Raw genomic sequence first — 23,096 nt, 5'->3', positions numbered from 1 at the left:
TTTATTGAACCAATGTGTTCACATGTATTATATTACATTACTAAGCACATCATCTTTAACATTATATATTCAATAAATCAGGAGTCACCTCTAGTCACCTCCAGAGTCAAATGTAAAGTCCTCTGTTTAGAGTTCAAAGCGCATTGTAATCAGTCTTTTCCTGCCTTTCTAGTCTTCTTATACCTGTTTTATTAGTTCAGTTGTTTCAGACTCTTTGTGGCCCCATTTTGGGGTTTTCTTGGCAAAGATACTAGACTGGTTTCCCATTTACTTCTCTAGCTCATTCTTTACAGATGAGACACTGAGAAAAACAGGGTTAAGTGATTTGCTGTGGGTCGCACAGGCTGGATTTGAACTCAGTTCTTCCTGACTTTAGGCCCGGTGCTTTCTCCACTCTGTCACCTAGCTCTCCTGTTCTTTCAGTGTAGCTGCCTTGGTAAAACAGATATCTTATAGAATCTGGAAAAACAGACAAGAAAAGATCCTAGTCAGAAATTTGGCTTGTTTTAAAGATGGGAAAATATTCTTTTTATCTCCCTGACCTTTGTAGCAGAAAGAAGCGTACTGTCGGATTTTATCTTGGCAGCTAGGTGGCGCAGTGGAGAAAGTTCCAGACCCGAGTCCAAATCTTGTCCTAGACACTAGCTGGGTCACCTTGGGCAAACCACTTAACCGTTGTCTGACTCAGTTTCCTTATCTGCAAAATGGCAATAATAATAGTACCTACCTCCCAGGGTTGTTGTGATACTCAAATGAGATATTTGTAAAGTGCTTTGCCAACCTTAAATCGGTATATAAATACTAGCTATTATTGTTGTTGTGAGGGTCAAATGAGGTATTTGTAAAGTGTTTTGCTAACCTTTAATTGCTACATAAATGCTTTTGTGGTTGTTCAGTCATTTTTCAGTTGTGTCCAACTCATCACGACCCCTTTTAGGGTTTTCTTGGCAAAGATACTGGAGTGGTTTGCCATTTCCTTCTCCATCTCATTTTACAGATGAGAAAACTGAGGCAAACAGGGTTAAATGACTTGCCCAGCGTCACCCAGCTATTAAATGTCTGAGGTCAGATTGGGACTCAGGTCTTCTTGACTCCAGGCCTGGCACTCTATCCACTGTGCCACCTCGCTGCCTTATGTAAATGCTAGCCACTACTATTAATGAAATAAAACCCAACTATAGCCAGAGTCAGTTTCCTCATTAATAAAATGAAGGAATTAATTGGGTTAGATCATGTCTAAGGTTTCTTCTTGCTCTGACATCGCATGAGCTCAGTATGAGTGCTTGTTAGAATTTACCACACCCTAAGTTTATTTTCATTTATCATGCTTCTCTCTAGCTGCCTTCCAGATAGAATAAGTCACAGAATCATAGAGTCTGAGAGCTGGACGAGACCTCAGTGGCCATCTACTTCAGCCCCACTGGTCTCATCCAGCATCTGCTTGAAGCCCTTCAAAGACTCAGAACCCTCTGCCTTTTGAAGCAATCCATTCCACTTGAGGACAGCTTTAATTGATAGGAACCTTTTCCTGATCGAATTTCTAAATTAGTCTCTTTGTAACTTCTACCCATTCCTTGGAGTTCTGCTCCCTGAGGCCAAACACATCAAATCTACTCTTTCCTCCCCATATGAATTCTTAAAGCACATATAGACAGCTATCATGTCTCCACCTCCATCCCCATACTCCCGTCTTCTCTTCTCCAGACTAAATATGCCCAGAGACTTCAACCCATTGTCATATGACACATGCTCAGTGGTCTTCACCATCATGGTTGCCCTCTGAATGCTCTTCTGATTTTCGATGTGCTTCCTAAGCTATAGTGCCCCAAATAAAACTCGTGCTGCAATCTCTATGGGGTAGGAGCAAATGTTCTAACTCCTTACCCATGGATGTTAGGTTACTTTTTCCTTAAAAATGTATTAAAGCCACCCTCCAGACTTAGCTAGCTCGGTGGTCTCCTAGCATGCCATGATGAGCCATCATATAAAATGTCCATGATGAACTCCAGGCTGTCTTTCATGTTTGGTAGACCGTGATGGGGAACTCAGGAAAGGATGCTTCATTTAGCTGCATCAGCTGTATCAACTCAATGCCCATCCTTGCAGAATAGCTTTCACTTGTTATCACTTAATAAATCTCAGTTCGTTCCAGAATCTAACCCAAACTACCGCGAGAGTGTCCTTAGACCCAACTTAGAAAAGACAGCTTTGACCAAAACGTTTTGGTATGTTGTCTTATACATGTAATTTTCTTTAATGAAATTTCCTATATATTTCCTATATATTAATGAAAATTCCTATTGATTCTTTGACTCACCAATTCTTTAGGATTAAATGAGTTAGTCTGTGTTCTTCAGGACAACCATATCTGTCCATGCTTCCTATATTTTATACCTGTAAAGGTGAATTTTTTTTACTTGAACAAAACATTTATGCTTACTGAATTTCACCTTATTAGATTCAACCCAGTGATCTATCCTGCAAAGATCCTTTTGCATCCTGTTTCTGTCTCCAGATGTTTGCTCACTCCTAGGTCAGTTTTGAGTAGGGCCATAGCCCCATAGATTTAGCCTGGAAAGGACCTTAGAAGTGCCCTGGTGTCCTCTCTTATAGATTGTGACCTCTCTCAGAGCAGGAACTATGCCTTATTTGTCTGTATCTTCTCCTCAGGACCCAGCATAGTGGCCCCTACAGGAATATGGTAGTAGGTATCTAATAAATATTTATTCAATGAAGGAATGGTCTCATTTGGGGTTCCCGCTGCCCCCCAAATTATCTTCCCTACCAATCTGCACAGTGCCTGAATTTTTACCATAAAAGTTTTATTCTTTTTTGGTTGGTACAGTGTCTCTTATTAAAATGCAATCACTTCTGGAAGAATGATATATTGGCCTATTATCTAGCAGTGGCATTATTCCATGGCTTAGTTTATCACTAGTAATCCTAGAAAGCAAAAACATGACTCTAAGGGAATTGGACACAGGACCAATAACTTTTGATGGAGAGGGGAGAAAATGGATAGATGAATTTGGTTGTTAGAAGAGCTTTAGCTGCAGTGATGGAGGGAGGGAGAGGTGGAGAAGACAGTTAAGGGGTTGTATGAGGATACTAGCATGACTCTACTAACCTATAATTAGAAATTTTGCCACCCAGCTCAAATATCACAAGGTGCCCTCTCAAATAGACTTCATAATTCATGATGTGAAAAAATACAATTGAGACAAAGTCAATGGAGCAGGAGGGGAAATTAGTTACTACTGTGGCTCATATAATTGGTGAAGGAGTAAATATGTCTTCTGGAACCTCAGGGGGCAGGAAACAGAGGTTGCCAAAAGATGGAGGCAATGTTCCAGGTACAATGGTGGCCAAGGACAGACTCACTTACTTTTCTTCAAAAGGGCAGTAGCCATCCTTACACATTGTTTAAACTTTGCTTCCCACAAGGCCACCTTGAGATAGCGCCCAGCAACACGCCTTAGGAGTTACCAAACCAAGGACAGTGGTAGCCTTTGCAAAAGAGTGTGGCCATTGCTTTAGGCTGCGTTTCTGTTCAGCCTTCTTTTTCCAGGTGATCCCATGCCACTTATTTTGAATTCCTCTGGGTTCCTTCTTCCTGCCACAGAGATTTCTCCCCCTGCCCCCAATAATGTGATTTAGCCTGTACCATATTCTGAGTCATAGAATTTCATGTCTTAAGAAACAGAGGTCCATCCAGGCATTTAACAACCCAACAACTCTCAGTACAAGCTTCATCTCCCAAGGTGATATTGACACATCAATGTCAATGGAAATAAGTCCATATTTCAATAACTCTAGTTATCAAGTATCTACCATTTCTGCCAGTGTTTCCTACAGGCAAATCAGTCACATTTTTCAGGAATTTTATTCCACTATTCCTCTTATGTTTTCTTTTCCAAGCTGGATCAGTTAAAAATAACAATTAGAAACAAAAACTGTACTTACTGGCAATGATTGAATTGTCCCTAGGAGACAAAAAAGAAGAACGGCTGTTTTCATCTTTCAAATTGGTACCTAAAAAAAATTCAGTTGTTACTATTTATCCTTTACTCTTTTGTCCTTTCAAAATAATATACCATTAAAAAAACCTTCTTATTTTGGCATGAGACAAATCCCTTTACCTCTATGTTCTCCAGCAAGACGGGACAGAAGTGATGAGCTGAGTCCTAGTGATTTCCTGAGTTCTCTCTTTCGTTTTGCCCTTTGAGTTGTCATGGGTTATGGAAGGAATTTAAGCACAATTTTGAGAGACTGATTACTAAAAGACCAATCAGGACCCAGCAGTCTATGTGACATCATTCGGTTTCACCCATTCCCCAACATTTCATTAGGTGCAGACAGCATGATGTCACCTGGTGTCTGCCAGGTTGAAAAGAGAATGTTTCATGATAGTTAGTCTAATTAAGTCAAGAGAAGAAAAAGAGACCATGATCTAAGTGTGGCAGTGTGTGGGGCTGGAGGCAGTCAGCTTGCCAGAAAATCTGGCTCTTCCTCCTTATTTGGCCTCTGGACATTTCATGGGGGCATCACTCTTTTCCAACTCCTCCCTTCAGTCACTTCCAGGAAGCACATCACAGTTACCTTAGTTAACACCTACCTACACTCAGGGGAAATGGTGCAGCTACTTGGATGGGAGAAAAGGATGGAGAAAAGGAAGCATCTCCTTTACTTACTCTCTTGGTTTGTTTCCACCTCTTAAATCTGCTGACTTGGGACTCTTACTTTTGCCCAGGGGAAAGATTGGATTCAGATTTTGTTATACTTTGGGAAATTTGTTGAATATGATAATCAATAAGATTCTCTCTTATTTAGCTCAGGAGCCTCCTGTTGAGGTGGGGAAGTGAACAAATTACTTCCCACCCCAACAGTCAGAGATCTGTCCTCTCTGTCCCTTCCTTCCTTCTTTTTCCTTTCTCTCTCTTACTCTGCTAGCCATGGCCCCCCTTCCCTCTGCATTCTTCTTCACAGATAACAAAACATACAGCCGCAAAGAGTTAGAATTGATTCTTTATCTAGCCAATATCAGCACTAATTAAAAGAGAGAGAATAAATATAAATGAGAAGAATGGGAAAACTGGATTATCTCTCACCTCAGATAGAGAGGAGAGACAAAGAGCTTCTCTTATTCATTACTTGTTTGAGTTCTCTGTCAGGGGAAGTTCATCACTGATCATACATGCCTCTTGTTCTGGCCTCAGGTATCCCACCTCAGCAAGAAAAGCTAGTGGTGATAAAGGTGGAGCCACTCACTCTCAAACAGTAGACACACCAGCTGCCTGCTCTCTCCTTTCTCTCTCCAGCCTTTATTGCATCTCCTCAGTCTCACTTGCGTGACTTCCAGTCAAGTTGCACTTGCAATATGCCTTCCCAGCACCTTGTCCGATTGCATTTATGTTCCTTGCAATAGCCTCTCCTTGGGCAAGAGGAAATGATGCCATATGTTTTTGAGGCAATGTCTTTGGGAAACTCAGACACATGGGCATAGGAGAATTTCTTTCTTTCCACAAAAATTTGTCTCCAAATGCATGGTATATAAGCCGAGCAAAGTGTGAACTGAGCTTCATGTGAAGAGGAGAACAGCAATTTATTATGTATGCATTATCAGGAATTGTGCTGGGGATGAAAGTATTTGAAGACTCCAAAATATAGCATATCCTTTAGAGTTCAGTTAACAACATGAGAAGAAATTTTAATAGAGGCTTGGAATGGCTCAGGGAATATTTTCTGAGAATACAGAAGAGATCTTTGTTATACCAATATTTTGATTTGAAGATGACTTTTTGATTGTCCTACTAGAGCTAAAAGGACTAATTCATTGGGAATTTAAAAAAGAACTACCTGAAAATTATGTTTATCATATGCATAGAGCTATATTTCCTAGGCAGAGACTACAAAGATAAAAAGAAGCATAATATGTGATCACTGCCTAAAGGTACCTAGGACATAAATGATGGCTAAAATATATGTATGGAAAATCAGAATTACAACTAGGTAGAGAAATGAGGTGGGGCAGCAGATTTGGAAATTTGGTGCTACAAGACATTGTGGTCCAGTGACTGCCCCCTTCAAGTATTGTGGTCCTCTGTTATATGGTATGACTGTCTCCAGCCTGCCACCCACAGGTCCTGTTGCTATGACACTTGTTTCTTGGATCCCACCCTCCTCTGTTCTTCTTTGTAGGATGGCATGCCTATGGGACTATACCTGTGGTTGGATTGTCATCTGTGACTGAGCAATATCGTATTGTAGCACATGAATGACTTTTCCTTTCCCTTCCCTTTTGTTTCATCCTATTTGTCCTTTAAGACCTATTTCAGCCTAAGTTCATCCTTCTGTCTAAAACTTACCCTCACTGATTCAGATCTTCCCCTTCCCTGAGCTCTTTCAGAATTTATTTTCTATTTATTTATTACTTACTAATAAACTGTCTTGGAATCTTGCTTTGGTATTGAAGTATGTCGTGTGTATTGACACGTATGCCATTTCTTTGACTAGATTGTAAACTCCTAGAGGTTAGGGAACCAGTTTTACTTTACTTTCCAGTTCTGTGCATCTTCAGTTCTTTGTCTCCTTTCCCTCCTCACGTATTCTCTGCCCCAGTCAAGCAGAGCTACTTACCATTCCTTGAAGAAGTCTTATATGACTTTCTTCCCCATCTCTCCCCAGGATTTTAATTTTAATGGGTTTTTTTTGTTATTCTGCACTTGACAAGCATCTAAAATATAGACATTTCTATATACATAAAGAAGAACATAAAAAAAGGATTGTACATCTACACTTTGGGGCCACTATCCCAGTTCCCACTAGCACTGACCATTTGAGTGCCTAGACTATGACCACCACATGTCCTTGGGACTCCAGGTTTATTCTCAGGAGTTAGAGTGACCTCACTAATGCTGTTGTTCGTGAACTGGTGTGCTGTTTCTCATAGTTATCAGTTTGTACCAGTTATTCAGCCAGATATAATTAGCTTTTAGTGAGGAGAATTTGTTAAGGTAGTGTAGTAAGAGTAGTTGCCACAAAGCATGTCTCAGAAGTTCTGTGGCACGTTCTCCAACAAGTACATACAGAAATCAGGGGAGAGTGAGCTCAAGCTTAGAGATATTATTATATGTAATAATAATAGTAAAGTGCTTAACACAGTACCTGACACATAGTAAGCACCATATAAATGTCACCTATTATTGTTGTTGTTATCATTATTGTTATTATTATTATTACTATTATTAGAGAGAACATGTGGCAAAGGGGTAATTGATAGCTCCTGGAAACTCTAAAGATTTTTTTTTTTAGAGTTTTTCTGCTTGGTTTTTGGTAGAATTTTGAATCTAGTTTTCTTTTTACATCTACCAGTCTGCCCTTGGCTCTCCCTGGAGACACTGCCACCAGCTATTACCGTCCTGGGTATGCAGCTAGGATACCAGGGGAGAAGTCTTTTGATCCCTTTCCTTGAAGCACATCTGGTCTTCCTTCAGATACGTCTTTTGTTGATCAAATGCTTTCCACATTTAGTCTAAAGCCTTTGTAGGAGTGAATCAGCCCAGGTCAGAGAAGGGCAGGTCAGAGCTTCCACGCTGATCAGCAGTGGCATTGGCCTGTGAACAGCCACTATATTTCCAGCCTGGTGAGATAGGGAAACTTAATCTTCCCCCAATATAGACTTTGATTGATTAGAGTTTTAACGTGATTATGAGTATCAGGGCTTGGTATCTTATTACTTACATTAAGTGGCCTGGGGACAATTGTTTGGACTTACCCCTGCCATTACGGATGTGAAACTGTTGATATCTATTCTGGTTAACTTGCTTTAAAATATATCTGTATATAACAAAGGCAGCTAGGGAGTGCAGTGGATAGAGCTCTAAGCCTAGAGTCAGGAGGATTAATCTTTGTGAGTTCAAATCTGGCCTCAGACACTTATTAGCTGTGTAGCCCTGAGCATGTCACTGAACCCTGTTTGCCTCAGTTTCTTCATCTGTAAAATGAGCTAGAGAAGGAAATGGCAAACTACTCCAATATCTTTGCCAAGAAAACCCCAAATGGGATCATGGAGAGTCAGACATAACTGAAAATGAACATGACTGAACAACTCTTATTTCAGTTTTTATTTCTTTATTTCTTAGAGGTATGCTTGAAAGTTTTGTGGCTTAGCTATTCACTTCTTTCCCTCAGGCTTTGTTTATTTTAGTTAGGGAATTTTCATCCCCTGACTCCTAGAATGTCTTTATTGTGTTCACTGTCTTCTATTTGCTTACATTATCAGGCTCAGTCTCTGGCTTGGGACTTTGTACCAGGGCCTGGCTCTTCCATTTCTTGAGCTGCTGGTTGGGATGATCAAGCCCTAGTTGGCTCTCACCTCAATTTACTCGGTTCCCATCACAGCTTCCACATTTCCTCATATCAAATCATATCAAATGCTGGCAGCATCCAAACTCCTCTGCTCTCCCATTGCACTGGGGTTAGATTGCATCAGCCTTCAGCCCCTCCTTTCCTTCTCCACCTGTCCTTTTCCCCCGTCCCCCCTCCAGCATCTAGGTTTAAGTTCTAATGGTTTTCAGCCTTCCAGGAGTGTTCTCACACCTCCCTGGAGGTAGAGCACTATGGGCTTCTGCCTCCCTCCCCTCTTTGGGAACTGAGTACTCCAGGCTGAAAGGGCTCCTGGAGGATCCCTGGTCTAAGTGTGGGAAGTCACTTGGCCTGCTCCCCTGAACTCACCCTGGCTTCCTTGGAGGGGTTCCTTTCCTACTGCCTGCAGGCTTCCAGCTATCTCTTTGTGTAATCCTGAGCCAGATGTAGGGGTTTTCTATTGTTAATCTTTGGATTTATTATTTAGTGCCATTTTAAGCTCTTGGCTAGAGGATACAGAACACGGAGAGTTGGGTTCCTCTATGATGATTGTGTTATAGTAACTGGTCTACTTTCCAGGATCTGCCCTCTCTCCCCTCCAGGCTGTGTTTTTGTTCATATTGTTCTGTATATCTGGAATCATTTCATCATTGCCTATAGAGAGGCTTCTCATCTTTCTAGTTCTGTCTCAAATGCTGCCTCCTTGCTGAGACCTACCTATCTTTTATACTTCTTCCTCCAAACTGTTGGGAGTTCATATTCCACTGAGATAATAAGAGGTCATTTGGTATAATGGAAAGACTAGATTTGGAGTCAGAACAGCTAGTTAGAATTTACATACCCCTTTAAGACATAAAAGATGCTCTTACATGTTATCTCATTTGAGTGTCACAACAATCTTGTTGCCGATGTTACCATCCCTAATTTGTAGAGGAGGACACTGAGGTTTAAATGACTTGCTGAAGGGAACATAGCTGGTAAGTCTCTGAGGTGGGAATCAAATTTGGGTCTTCCTGTTTCCAGAATTCTATCCACTTTGCCACCCAGCCACCTCAAATCCTGGCTGTGTTATTTACTCCATGTGTGATTTTGGGCAAATCAATAAACCACTCTGTGCATTTCTTTCCTTATGTGTCAAATGAGTGTGTGAACCAGTGATTTCTCCAATCTCTTCCAATTTTATTTTATTTTATTTTTTAATATAAATTTATTTATTTTTAGTTTTCAACATTTACTTCCACAAGATTTTGAATTCTAAATTTTCACCCCATCTTGCCCCTCCCCCCACCCCAAGATGGCATGCATTCTGAATACCCCTTCCCCTATCCGCCCTCTCTTCTATGTCTCCCCCCTCCTCCCCTTCTCTTATCCCCTTCCCCTTCTATTTTCCTGTAGGGCAGGATAGATTTCTGTACCTCATTTCCTGTATTTCTTATTTCCCAGTTGCATGTGGAAACATTTTTTTTAAACATTTTTGTTTTTAAGACTTTGGGTTCCAAATTTTCTCCCTTCCTCCCACCCCACCCACCCTCACTGAAAAGGCAAGCAAGTCAATACAGGCCATACATGTGCAGTTATGCAAAACGTTTCCATAGTAGACATATTGTGACAAACTAACTCTATTTCCCTTAATCCTATCCTCCCCCCTAGATTTATTCTATTCTTTCTTTTGACCCTGTCCCTCCTCAGAAATACTTCCTTCTGATTACCCCTTTCCCAATCTGCCCTTCTCTCTATCATCCCCCTGCTCTCTTGTCCCCTTCCTCCCCTATTTTCCTGTAGGGTAAGACAGATTTCCATACCCAATTGAGTGTGTATGTTATTTCCTCCTTAAGCCAAATCCTATGAGAATAAGATTCCCTCATTTCCTCTCACCTTCCCCTGTTTCCCCTCTACTGTAAGAACCTTTTCTTGTCTGTTTTGTGCAAGATAATGACCCCATTCTACCTCTCCCTTTCTCCTTCTCCTAGTATAATCCTCTCTCACCCCTTAATTTTATTCTCCAGATATCACCCCTTCATCTTCAACTCACCCTGTGCCCTTTATCTATCTATCTATCTATCTATCTATCTATCTATCTATCTATCTATCTATCTAATTTTTTCCACTCCCACTACACTAATACTGACAGAGGTCTCAGGAGTTATAAATATCATCTTTCCATGCAGGAATGTAAACAGTTCAGCCTCAATAAGTCTCTTATGATTTCTCTTTCCTGTTTACCTCTTCATGTTCCACTTGAGTCTTGTATTTGAAAGTCAAATTTTCTATTCAGCTCTGGTCTTTTCATCAAGAATGCTTGAAAGTCCTCTATTTCACTGAATGACCATTTTTTCCCCTGAAGGATTATACTCAGTTTTGCTGGGTAGGTGATTCTTGGTTGTAATCCTATCTCCTTTGCCCTCCAGAATATTATATTCCATGCCCTGCGGTCCTTTAATGTAGAAGCTGCTAAATCTTGTGTTATCCTGATTATGTTTCCACCATACTTGAATTGTTTCTTTCTGGCAGCTTGCAATATTTTCTCCTTGACCTGGGAACTCTGGAATTTGGCTACAATATTCCTAGGGTTTTTTTGGGGATCTCTTTCAGGGGAGATCGGTGGGTTCTTTCAATTTGTATTTTGCCCTCTGGTTCTAAAATATCAGGGCAGTTTTCCTTGATAATTTCTTGAAAGATGATGTCTAGGCTCTTTTTTTGATCATGGCTTTCAGATAGTCCAATAATTTTTAAATTCTCTCTCCTGGATCTATTTTCCAGGTCAGTTGTTTTTCCAATGAGATATTTCACATTGTTTTCTAATTTTTCATTCTTTTGGATTTGTTCTACTGTGTCGTGATTTCTCATAAAGTCACTATCTTCCAATTGCTCTATTCTAATTTTTAAGGAAGTATTTTCTTCAGTAATCTTTTGGACTTCCTTTTCCATTTGGCCAATTTTCTTTTTAGGGCATTCTTTCCTCATTGGCTTTTTGGACCTCTTTTGCCATTTGGGTTAGGCTATTTTTTGAGGTGTTATTTTCTTCAGTATTTTTTTGGGTCTCCTTTAGCAAGCTGTTGACTTGTTTTTCATGATTTTCTTGCATCATTTTCCTTTCTCTTCCCAGTTTTCCCTCTGCTTCTCTTACTTGCTTCTTAAAATCCCTTTTGAACTCTTCTAAGGCCTGGAACAGATTCATATTTTCTTGGAGGCTTTGAGTGGAGCTTTGACTTTGTTGTCTTCTTCTGGTTGTATGTTTTGATCTTCTTTGTCACCAAAGTAAGATAATATAGTCTGACTCTTTTTGCAGGTTGCTCATGATCCCAGCCAATACTTGAGTTTAAAATTCTTTGTTAAGGTAGAAGTCTGCTTCCAATGTGGAGAATACATTGTCCCAAGCTTCAGGGGTTTGTATAGCTGTTTTCAGAGATACTTGTAGGGACCTGTAAATTTTCAGTTTTTCCAAGATGGTATGATAAGGGTCGAGGTGTTTACTCTTTTCCTGGCCTGTGCTCTGGTCTTTGAGTGACCAGCCACAAGCAGTCCTTTCTCTCTTGAAACTATGAGGAGAGTTTTCTCTTCACAGCCACTACAAGCTCCACCTCACCAGCACTCCTCCTCACCCCAGGACCGCCACCCAGAACTGTGACCCAGATCCAAGCACGGGCAAAACAAGAGATTCCTGCCTCAGCACCAGCATAGAGATCCCTGCAGTCCCCCTCTGATCAGCCACTTGATTCCCCCTCAGTCTGTGGGCCGGAAGCTCAGGACACAGCCACCGCCCTGGCACCCGCACTCTGGAACTGGCTCTGACCTAGCTCTTCTCTCACCGCAAAAACAGACTTTTCCCAATGACCTTCTAAGTTGTCTTTGGCGTTCGTGGATTGAGGAGTCTGGAAACTGGGACAGCTGCCATGATTCAGTACTCTGAGGCCTGCTCCAGGTTCACTGCGGTCTGTGTGCCCACACCAAGCTGCATTCCTCTCTCCGCCCGGCGCGGTATGCCTTTCCAATCACCCATCCAGGCTGTCTTGGGCTGGAAATTTGTTTTAATCTGTCTTTTTGTGGGTTCTGCTGCTTTAGAATTTGTTTAGAGCCATTTTTTTTAACGGGTATTTGGAGGGGGTTGGAGGAGAGCTCAAGCAAGTCACTGTATTCATGCCGCCATCTTGGCTCAGCCCTTCCTCTCTCTTACAATTTTAAATCCACAATCCAGTGAATTACTTGACATCTTACAATATTTGCTCATGAAAAGATCCTGAGTGAATGATTCACTTCCCTTTGACTATTCAGGCAGCCAACACACCAAAGACCTAGCAGTTAATTAATGATAGTGCAGAATCCCTCCTCTCCCTTCCCATTCCCACCACTACTGCCACAGTTGAATTAGGACTTGTCCTAGCTAGGCAGTCTAAACAGTCTGCATTCCCTATGTGGAGGAAATTGACAAAGATGAGTAATTTCTTGTACAAGAAAATTGATGTCTGGAGTTAGATAACTTGCAGCAATAGTGTAATTACAGAGTTTGGTGTCTGTATTTTAAATGACAAGCAAAACACACACACACACACGTGTAAGCAAACACAATCTTTCCCCTAAGGGAAATGTGAGCAAAATAGATAATTTTATTTAAAATTATTTATCTTATTCAGTATTATTAATAATTAATAATAATATATAATAATATTATTTTATTTAAGAATTATTTTAAAACATAACCCAATAAACCAGATTTTCTGGATCAGTAGGTTTGATATCCCTGAATCTTGGGACTTTTTTGATGTTTCAGATGATTCCTAGTCTTTTCAGGTCCTTTGCAGCTTTCAGAATGCCCTCAAGTCCATTAATTCTCCAGGAGTGAAGGAAGTCTAGAAAGAGCTAGCCTTGGATTTTCTTCTTTTGTTTTGGCCAGGCAACGGGGTGAAGTGACTTGCCCAGGGTCACACAGCTAGCAAGCGTCAAGGGTCTGAGGCTGGATTTGACCTCAGGTCCTCCTGAGTGCAGGTGGTGCTCTAGGCACTCTCCTACCAAGATCTCTTTTGGCCCCCCCAGTCTAGAGCTTTCTCCCTGAGATTGATGAGGAAGATGTGGAGGCCTTGGAGCCACCATGGAGCCCGTGGTTTGGCCAGTGATCGGTGCTGGTGCTTAGTTGGATCTTGCTGTGTTCTGGAGTTTGACGGGCGACCCAAAACCTCGAGAATGTTTGACGATGAGACAGCGTGACAGAGGTCGGGCGTGAAGCCCTTTTAATTAAATTCTTCTGTAAACTGATGATTTGCTCATGGAATTCCAGGTCGTGTGCCATCCCTTCTCCCCCTTCTCCTGTTTATTAAGTGAATCCAGAATAATAAGACATGGGGCTGGTTTTTAGCTGACTAGTGATAAGTGGGAAAGTACATCAGACCTTGCCCATTTCTAGGGCCATGATTCGGGATTTTTTCATGCAGGCCTGGAAAAAAATGGATTAGGTACAGTTCCGACATTTATTACTGAATAAAGAATATGTTCAGGACCACTAATTCATTTATATCAGAGTGCAAGAGTTTTTGAAGTATGCAATTTTGGGAGGATGAACTTCATTTTTCTTTTTGATAAAATGACTGGCTTCTAGTAAGGTTGAGAAATGAGCTCTTTGTTCTGGGAGTTGGTCACACTATGTGTGCTAGGACTTCCTCTATTTATCATTATTGCTTGGATTCTGAATTGTTCTTGCCTTCTGTAAACAACAAGAAGGAATAAATCAATCAAGTTCCTACTATGTGCCAGGCACTCCAATGAGGTCTCGAATTAGCTTGCATTTGACTAAAACCCTTATTATTATTATTATTTTTTTTTTGCAGAAAGTGTGTTTTTAAGTCAATCTCCTTCAGTGTTCCTTATTTTTGGTTTTCTTTGCCTTCCTTCTTCCTTCAATATTAATACTTATTCTAATCACTTCCATAGTACTTCAATCTTGGCTGATTGAACTATAGTCTTTTAGGTCTAAAGTATATTGATAGTGGTCATTGGTATTGTTTTGAGTTGTGTAGATGTTATTGTTTAATAGTACGTGGTTTTGATAATGTAGCTGAGGTTGATATGCAAATACTGTGATTTTTATTTGAAGAAGATTAGTGGTAATAGGGTGCTGTATTCATAGGTCCTCTCTACTAAAAGCTTGCTCTTGGAATGTTAGAGTTATTATTAGGATCTTATCTTCTGCCAAATAGAAAGGAAGGCATCCCCTATCCATCTCACTTTAGAAAAATATTGGACAATGCTGAAGCTAAATTGGATTGTGGTTCATCGGTGGTTTTTCTATTGAATCAGATCCTTCCCAATAGCTGGAACAAATCGGCCAGCGGCTCTACCAGAGTTGTACTCAGAACTCTGTGTCAGGTTCTTGGAAGGAAATCCCACTTTGAAAGGCATCATCTGTAGGTAGATTATTCAGTGATTCTTCGTTCAGAGAAGCACCTGGAGATGGGTTCAGATTGTCAGAGGAAATGGAATTCTAATTTCAAAAGGCAAGTTATCAGGAGAAATTGATTTAGGGGCAACTGGACAAAGCTTTGGGTTATTCAAGGGATATTGAGATTTTGATTTCAATTATTCACCTGGCCAACAAAACGAGTCTTGATTTGTATGCTGTACATCATCTCTGCATGACCAAACCTGTCTAAGTCGGCCAGGGTCCTGTCTCTTTCAACTTGAAGCCAAAAGACTCTTCCTCTGTATTGGCTTTCACTGCACTATGGCAACAAAGGAGATGGTAAACATTGTGCATAACTATTGAAACTGGTTTGATTAAAAGTCCATATTTGAGCAAGTTTGTAAGGGCATACCATCATGCTTCATGTTGCCAAAGCTACCAGACAGAAAGAACTTAGAGCCCCTTTGTTCTTCTTTGAATACCTTGCCTCTCAGTGAGGCTTAGAACAGAATTAATGAAGAAACATGACAAAGAGCAATTTCTTGACTACTTTCCCTACTACTCAATCAGTTTACCCTTCTTGTTGCCGTCAGTCTAATCACCATGTAGGAAAAAAGACAGAAAGGGGAGGAGAAGACATGAATGGGAAGGGGGAGGGTGTAGCCTGCGGAAACTCTATTTTCTACTTGATGCTAGAATGGATGACGCTAGTAGTCTCTCATTTGGTCTGAGGCTTAGGGTATTTGGGCAATAAGACATTTTCTAGACTTTCCCCCTGGCTAATTCAACACTAGCTGCAACTAGATAGTCCAGTGGATAGAGTACTGGGCCTAGAGTCAGGAAGACCTGAGTTCAAATCCAGCCTCATACACTTACTATGACCCTGGACACATAACTTAACCTTGTCTGCCTCAGTTTCCTCATCTGTAAAATGAGCTGGAGAAGAAAATGGCAGACCAGTATCTTTGTCAAGGAAGCCTCAAATGGGGTCACAAAGAGTTGGACAGGACTAAAAAATGACTAAATAACAACAATCCAACACTCTCCCCAACACTTGTCCACTCCTACTACCTATAGTACCTTCCTAGATTGTTAAAATGAAGATGAGATACGTTCTCATCATAAACTGTCTTCAGCTGAGAGAGTGAAATTAAAATAACAAAAAATATTAAAATCCTCTCTTTAGATCAACATTAAAGATAGACATATGGATCTTAGCAAAGATAAAATGCCTTTGTATTTAAAAGCACAGAATAGTCACCATGGGGTAAATAAAGTAGCAAAAATATTAAAAGCTGCCCTCAATGGACTTAGGCCCAAATGCATGATAATCTGTTCCAGTGTTCTTAGCGAAAGATCACATTAGATATCTGAAAAATTGATCTGAAGACATCTTATGAATCTAAATCAATTAAGAAGAGTGATTTTGATTGGTGAAACTTACCATGAAACAAGCTGTCAGAGCCAAGAGGCCCCCCAGCAGGGATACTGTTCTCATTCTTTTCCTGCTGTGTTCCGTGAAAAGAAGCAGAAGAATTGTGCCCTGTTCATCACACGGATGGGTGCTTTTGATCAGATCATTATTTATTCACGACTGAACAATAAAATTTTTAAAGGATATTTGGATACCCAATAAAAGATGGAAGGGGAATCACTTTAGGTTTTTAAAAGAAATTCTTTGAATTTTTATCAGAGAAAGAGAAGGGGGGGGAAGGGGACAGAGGGAGGGAGGGAGGGAGGAAGGAATGAAGGGGAGAGAGAGAGACAGAGAGACCGAGGTGGGGGGAGGGAATTTTTTTCTTGTTTTTGTTTTTTGGATTGGGGTTTTTGACATTATCCTGATTGGATGTCTACTGAATGCCTACTATTTTCAAAACATACATCTAGGCACTGGGAATTCAAAAAAAGCATAAGATACATTCCTTGCCCTTCAGAGAGCTAATAGTCCAGCTGCTGAAGACAACATATATAAATAAGAAGTAAATAAAGTTCCAATGTGCCTGGTGTCTAGTGAATAGAACAATCAGTCAGTGTAATGAACGTTAAGGATATGATCACTGAGGTCTGGGTCAATTAGAATGAGTGACAGGGTGGTATAGTGGATAGAGAGGGCTAGGCTCAGAAGCCAAAGACCCGTATTTAATCACACCTCAGACGCTTCCTAGCTTTGTGATGTAACCTCCCAAGGTCTCAATGTCCTCATCTGAAAATTAGAAGATTGTACTTGATTGAGCAGAAGGCATGGGTGGATTAGTAGTGGGAGACTTGGAGTGATAGGTATGGGGCAGATTGAAGTGGGTCTGGAATGCCAGACTGAGGAATTTGGATTATAATGTACAGTTGTTGATTCTGAGCAGTAAAGTTATAATGGAAAGTGATAGCTGAGGAAGATTAATCTGTCTGGTGTATAGAGGGAATTGGAGGGTGAGAGCACAGAGGCAGAGGAAACAGGAAATTCATATAATAGCCCAAGAATGAAATGATGAGGGAAATTCAAAGAACCCATGTGAAAAATATCCAGAGTAGAGACTAGACCTGTAATTTCATTGCTTTGGGATGGGGATGGGGGAGGGAAGGGAATAAGCATTTATTTAGCATCTACTGTGTGCCAGGCACAGTGCTAAGTGCTTGACAAATATCTCATTTTATCTTCAAAATAACCCCTTGGAGGTAGGTGCTGTTTTAAATCTTCATTTTATAGTTGAGGAAACTGAGGCAAACAGATTAAACGACTTGCCCAGGATCATGTAGCTAGTAAGTGTTAATTATCAGGTAGGAGAACCCCCTCTACCCGTGCAGAATGACACCTTCTCTGTGGGTTTACAATCTTAGAGCACTGTCTCAATTTCAGAGATGTCCAGTGAATCACAGTCTCACACAACAGAGTCTATCTTGAATCCCCGTCTTTCTGGCTTTGAGACTAGCTCTTTATAAATGCTGCTGCTGCTACTACTACTACTGCTACTGCTACTACTCTAGTACACATATACACAAATGTTACCTTTTGGAAAAAAAACCCCACAGAATGTAATTACAATAACAATACGATACCTTAAAATTTTCAACACTTTAGGTACCTTACCTCACTTGAGCTTCCTAATGGCCTGGTGAGGGAGGTATGGATTGTCTGAGATAAAGTGATTTGCCCAAGGATACATAATAATAATTAAGACAGCTAAGTGGTGCAGTAGATAGAGCACAGGCCTTGGAATTGGGAAGACTCATCTTCCTGAGTTCAAATCCAGTACCTTACACTTCCTAGCTGTGTGACCCTGGGCTTAACTCTGTTTGTCTCAGTTTCCTAATCTGTAAAATGAGTTGGAGAAGGAAATGGCAAACCACTCCAGAATATTTGCCAAGAAACACCAAATGGGGTCATGGAGAGTTGGACATGAATGAAACCAATGAACAACAAAAACACAATAGTAATTAGCATTCATATAGCCTTAAGGTTTACAAAATTATTTTATTTGTTCATCACAACAATTGTGTTATTACTATCCTCGTTTTGTCTTACAGATGAGGAAAGTGAGGCAAACAAGTAGGTCAGAGTCACAGCATTGGAGGGCAAATTTGTAATTTAATTTAAAAAAATTTCCCCAAAATTACATGTGAAAACAATTTTAACATTCTTTTCAAATTCTCTCCCTACCTCCCCTCTCCCCCATTGAGAAGACAGGCAATTTGACATAGACTACACATGTGTAGCCGTGCAAAAACACATTTGGAGGGCAAATTTGAACTCAGGATCTTTCTGACTCCAGGTCTAGTGTTCTAACTAGAACCAGCTGCCAGCTAGCGTCTGAAGCAGAATCTAAGCCCAGCTCTTCTCATTTTAAATCCAGCAGTCTCTCCATGTTGCTTCTTGTGCAGCTGAGTTACATATCAAATCATCTGCGTCTATTATCAATGCAGAGTCTGTGGTCTGTTTGGAACAAGAAATTAAAAACATCTTAAAAGGGGACATACTCTGCCCAGATCATTCAGTTGATTGCAAACAATCTGCTCCAGGCCAGATGCCCAATCCCAAGAGTTTCTTGGGTACTCTTTATTCCTGGAAAAGTCAGAAATTGAAAAATACTACCCAAAACAGAAACATTTTTCTCCTAGCAGATGCTCCAGTCCTTAGGTTAGTTATTTCATTTTATGAAAAGCCTGTGAGAATTCCAAGCATGCCTATCTGGGCAAAAAGTCTGCCTTCAAAAGCCTTAGCATTCAAAAGAGACAATACCTGCTCTCTCTGGGCGGTTCCTTCGGCTCAGGTCTGGTAGAAGCTGACTGCCACGAGCTAATGCTTTTCTCCTTCCTTGGATTGGTGAGGGAAGGATGAGGAGGAGGCGTTGCAAGGGGAACGCCGCTCTTCTAGGTGTCCTCCTTGTTGGTGTCTCTTGGCCAAAAGGACAATTTGGGAGAAAGCAAAGCTAGTTTGGGGTTGAAAGAAGGGGAATTTTATTTGCTAAGGCTGGTAGTTCTCTGCGGGCTAACCCTTCTGGAGGAACACTGTGACCCATTGGATTAAATTCTCCCAGTAGATTAGCCGCATCCTGGGATTAAGTTTAGGTAAACTCTTTTCAGCCATCGCAAGGCCATTAGCCACTACTGGGTAAGACATCTGATGGGGAAACATAGCCTCATTCAGCAGCTCTCAAACTTTTTGGCTTCAGGACCCCTTTAAGCTCTTAAAATTATTGAGGGCCTCCCTCCCCGCAGAGGGCTTTTTTATGTGGGTTACATCTACAACATTTTACTATATTAAAAATGAAAACATCTTAATGTTATTAAGAAAATAGGTTTGACCTTACTGATTCCCTGAAATGGTTCCAGGGGTCCCTGGACTACAGTTTGAGAACTATACTCCAAACATGCTTCACTTTTTTTCTGGTTGCCTAGGAGAAACTGACAATTATTTGTCATTTTTCTGAAAAAGCATACAGGACAACTTTATATTTGTTTGTGTTTATTTTTTATATAGCACCGTGTAGGACAGACCTACTTTGATTTACACTGTACATTTGTTCCTAAAAAGTTGAATGTGTAGCAAACTATGTTAAATTGAATTGCACAATCAATGTACTAGGGAACCTAGCTATTTAAAACAAAATGATGTTGAATCCTTTGTGAAAGGAAATAATTACCTCCTAATTTATCTGGTCCACATTTTGAAGATTGATACTTTGTAACTCTACACTGAAGAGCAGCTTGGTGGTGCGGTGATAGAGCACTGGGCCTGGAGTTAGGAAGATCTGAGTTCAAATCCAGCCCTAGACACTTACTAGCTGTGTGACCCTGGGCAAGTCATTTAACTCCTATTTGCCTTAGTTCCTCATCCGTAAAATGAGAACACATTGGAGAAGGAAATGGCAAACCACTCCAGTATCTTAGCAAGAAAAGTCCATGGAGTCATGAAGCATTGAACATGACTGAACAACAACAAAGTTGTATTAGTTATTTGATCTAATTCCTTATCAATATTTTGATTATTTATCTTAATTTATTTTTCATATAAAGGAGTTCTGCTTTCAATTATATGGATAGATGCATACTTTGTGCTGATTTTTCATTCTAAATGAAAAAGAGGATCTACATTGTAACCCTGAAGCCTTCCTTTTGTTTTTTCTTTTAAATTAAGTTTTATTCATTCATTCATTCACTTATTTATTTATTCCTTTATTTATTTATTAATCAATAGAGATCCATCTTCTTCCTCTCTAACCTCTCTCCCCTCACCAAATGAGAAAGAAAAAAGAACTTTGGTTACAAATATGAACAGTTAAGCAAAACAAATTCCTACATTGGTCATGTTAAAAAAAAGTCTCCTTTTGCAGTCTGAGTTCAGCTCTCTTATCAGGAGGTAGATAGGATGCTTCATCATGAGTCCTTTGAAATTGTGCTTAGCCTTTATTCTGATGAGAATTCCTAAGCCTTCAAAGTTATATGCCTTTACAAACTGTGGTCATTGTATAAATGATACGATTCATTGCATTTCACTCCACATTAGTTTGTGTAAGTCTTCTCAGGTTTCAATGAAACCAACCCCTTCATCATTATCATCTCTCTCTCTCTCTCTCTCTCTCTCTCTCTCTCTCTCTCTCTCTCTCTCTCTCTCTCTCTCTCTCTCTCTCCCTCTCTTTTTCTCTTTCTTTTTTCTTTCTTTCAAAACTAAGTTTTAATTAATGTTTTTTGGTTTTTACATAACCCTACTTCCCCTCAGTATTCCTCTCCTTCCCCTTCCCAGAGAGATATCCCATATTATAACCTGTCTGATTACTCCTTCTTAGTCTCCTTTGGTGGATCCTCATCTAGATCACTCCCTGTAGCCATAGGTTGTCTCAGGGTTCTGTGCTGGGTCCTCTTCTCCCTCTATACTACTTCACTGGGTGATGTTATCAGCTGTCATGGATTTAATTATCATCTCTGTAGTGAAGATCTTAAATCTATCTATCCCTCCCTACCTAACCTCACTGCTGACCTCTAGATTCATATCTCCAACCACCTTTCAGACGTTTTGAACTGGATGTCTTTCGCTGTAATCCCCTCCTGGACCCCCAACCTCCTTATTACTGATGAGGGCATCTTCTTTCTTCAGGTGCCCCAGACTCACAACATAAATCTCTTCCTTGAGTCCTCACTACTTCTCCAGCCCACCCCCTTCCAATCTGTTGCCAATGCCTGCCAATCTCACCTAATATCTCTCAAATATGCCTCTCTTCTCTTTTCTTTTGCTTGCCACAACCCTACTGCAGACCCTCATCATTTAACACTTGGACTATTGCAATAGCCTGTTGCTAGGTCTGCCTGCCTCCTGTCTTCCTACTCCAATCCAACCTCCATTCAGCGCCAATGTCATTTTCCTAGAGCACGTCTGACTGTGTGGACCTCCCTCCAGTGGGCTCCCTATCACTTTTAAAATCACATACAAAATTCTCGGTTTGGCATTCAAACGTCATCCTAACCTAGTTCCCCCATTGCCTTCTTACACCTTAAACCCTCTTCCCCATACACTCTTTGATCTACTGACATTGACCTTCCTGTTTCATGAACAAGACACTCCATTTCTTGACTCTAGCATTTTGTCGCTCTGTCCCCCATGCCTGGGGTGCTCTTCCTCCTCGTCTTCACATCCTGGCTTCCTTCTGTAGGAAGCCTTTCCCAACTCCGTTAATTCCAGTGCTTTCCTTTTTTTTTTCTTTAATAATTTCCTATTTATTCTGCTTATAGCTTTTTTGGTGCATATTCATTTGCTTGTTGTCTCCCCTATTAGACTGTGAACTCCTTGAGGGCAAGGGCAGGGCTCTTTTTTTACCCCAAGTGCTTAGCCCAGTGCCTGACACATAGTATTCACATTTATTGACTAATTGACTGGCATAGTAGAAGAGGTGAATAGCTTCAGAGTGGGAATTGGGGGGAAGGTTGGGTTGAGGGAAATGGGAGGAGGAGATCAGCCAGTGTGCGACTGAAAACAGGGTTTGAATGATAACATCTTGAGATTGAATGCCTAAGATGGAGTATGACCAGAGGAAAGTTTGTTAATCATTTAGTAATGAGGCAGATAGTTTTCTTGCATTCGTCAAGGTCAAGCTGTCTTAGGCTGTAGGCAGTTTAGGAGAGAGGACAAGTGCTATTAGCTGAAGGCATGGTGTTATTTCCCTTCCTCCAGGCAGGAAACCAAACTGGAGACTGGATTAAATGACCTTTCTCCTTTTGTCTTCAAGGGAGAAATTTAGTCCTTGATAGAACAGTATTTCTTCTCTTTCCCAGGGAGCACTTCTAAGTTTTTATTCAGCTTTGTGGTTTTTTTCTTTTAATCAGGAACACTTGGAAGTCCTCTGTTTCCTTAAAGGTCAATTCTCTCTCTCCCCCCCAGGATTATGCTGAGTAAATTATTCTTGGTTGCAAGTCTATTTCCTTTGATTTTTGGAATTTTGTATTCCAAGTTTTCCACTTCTTTCTGGTGGTGGCTGCCATATCATGTGCAATCTTGACTGTGGCTCCTCGGTACCAGTTTTTTTTTTTTTCTTTTCTGGCTACTTGCAGTATTTTTTCTTTGAATTGGAAACTCTTGATTTTAAGCATAATTTTCTTGGGAGTTTTCATGTCATAGAGTTTCTTTCAAAAAGTGATTGATGGATTATTTCTATTTCCACTTTGCCCTCTGGTTTTAAAAGATCTGGGGAGTTGCTTTTATGATTTCTTGAAATGTGATGTCTAGGATCTTTTTTTGGTCATGGATTTCGGTGACTCTTAAATTTAAATTATTAAAATCTCTTCTTGATATGTTTTGCAATTCAATTAATTTTGCTATGATATACCTTATATCATCTTCTATTTTCCCAGTCTTTTC

The 23,096-nt window shown here is 40.5% G+C and overlaps 1 protein-coding gene across 1 annotated transcript in view; it reads right to left on the bottom strand.

The window, feature by feature from the left end:
* The window catches only part of AMTN (amelotin), a 15,441-nt gene extending 11,424 nt beyond the window's left edge, over nucleotides 1-4,017 (bottom strand). Inside the window, exon 1 of the mRNA XM_020988523.2 lies at nucleotides 3,964-4,017. Coding sequence (XP_020844182.2) covers nucleotides 3,964-4,017 — 54 coding nt within the window. The remainder of the gene's footprint in view (nucleotides 1-3,963) is intronic.
* Between the last annotated feature and the right edge of the window lie 19,079 nt (nucleotides 4,018-23,096).

Source organism: Phascolarctos cinereus, unplaced genomic scaffold (genome assembly GCF_003287225.1).
Source record: "Phascolarctos cinereus isolate Bilbo 61053 unplaced genomic scaffold, phaCin_HiC Scaffold_9;HRSCAF=440, whole genome shotgun sequence".
Taxonomy (NCBI): Eukaryota; Metazoa; Chordata; class Mammalia; order Diprotodontia; family Phascolarctidae; genus Phascolarctos; species Phascolarctos cinereus.
This window is presented reverse-complemented; position numbering and strand designations above follow the sequence as displayed.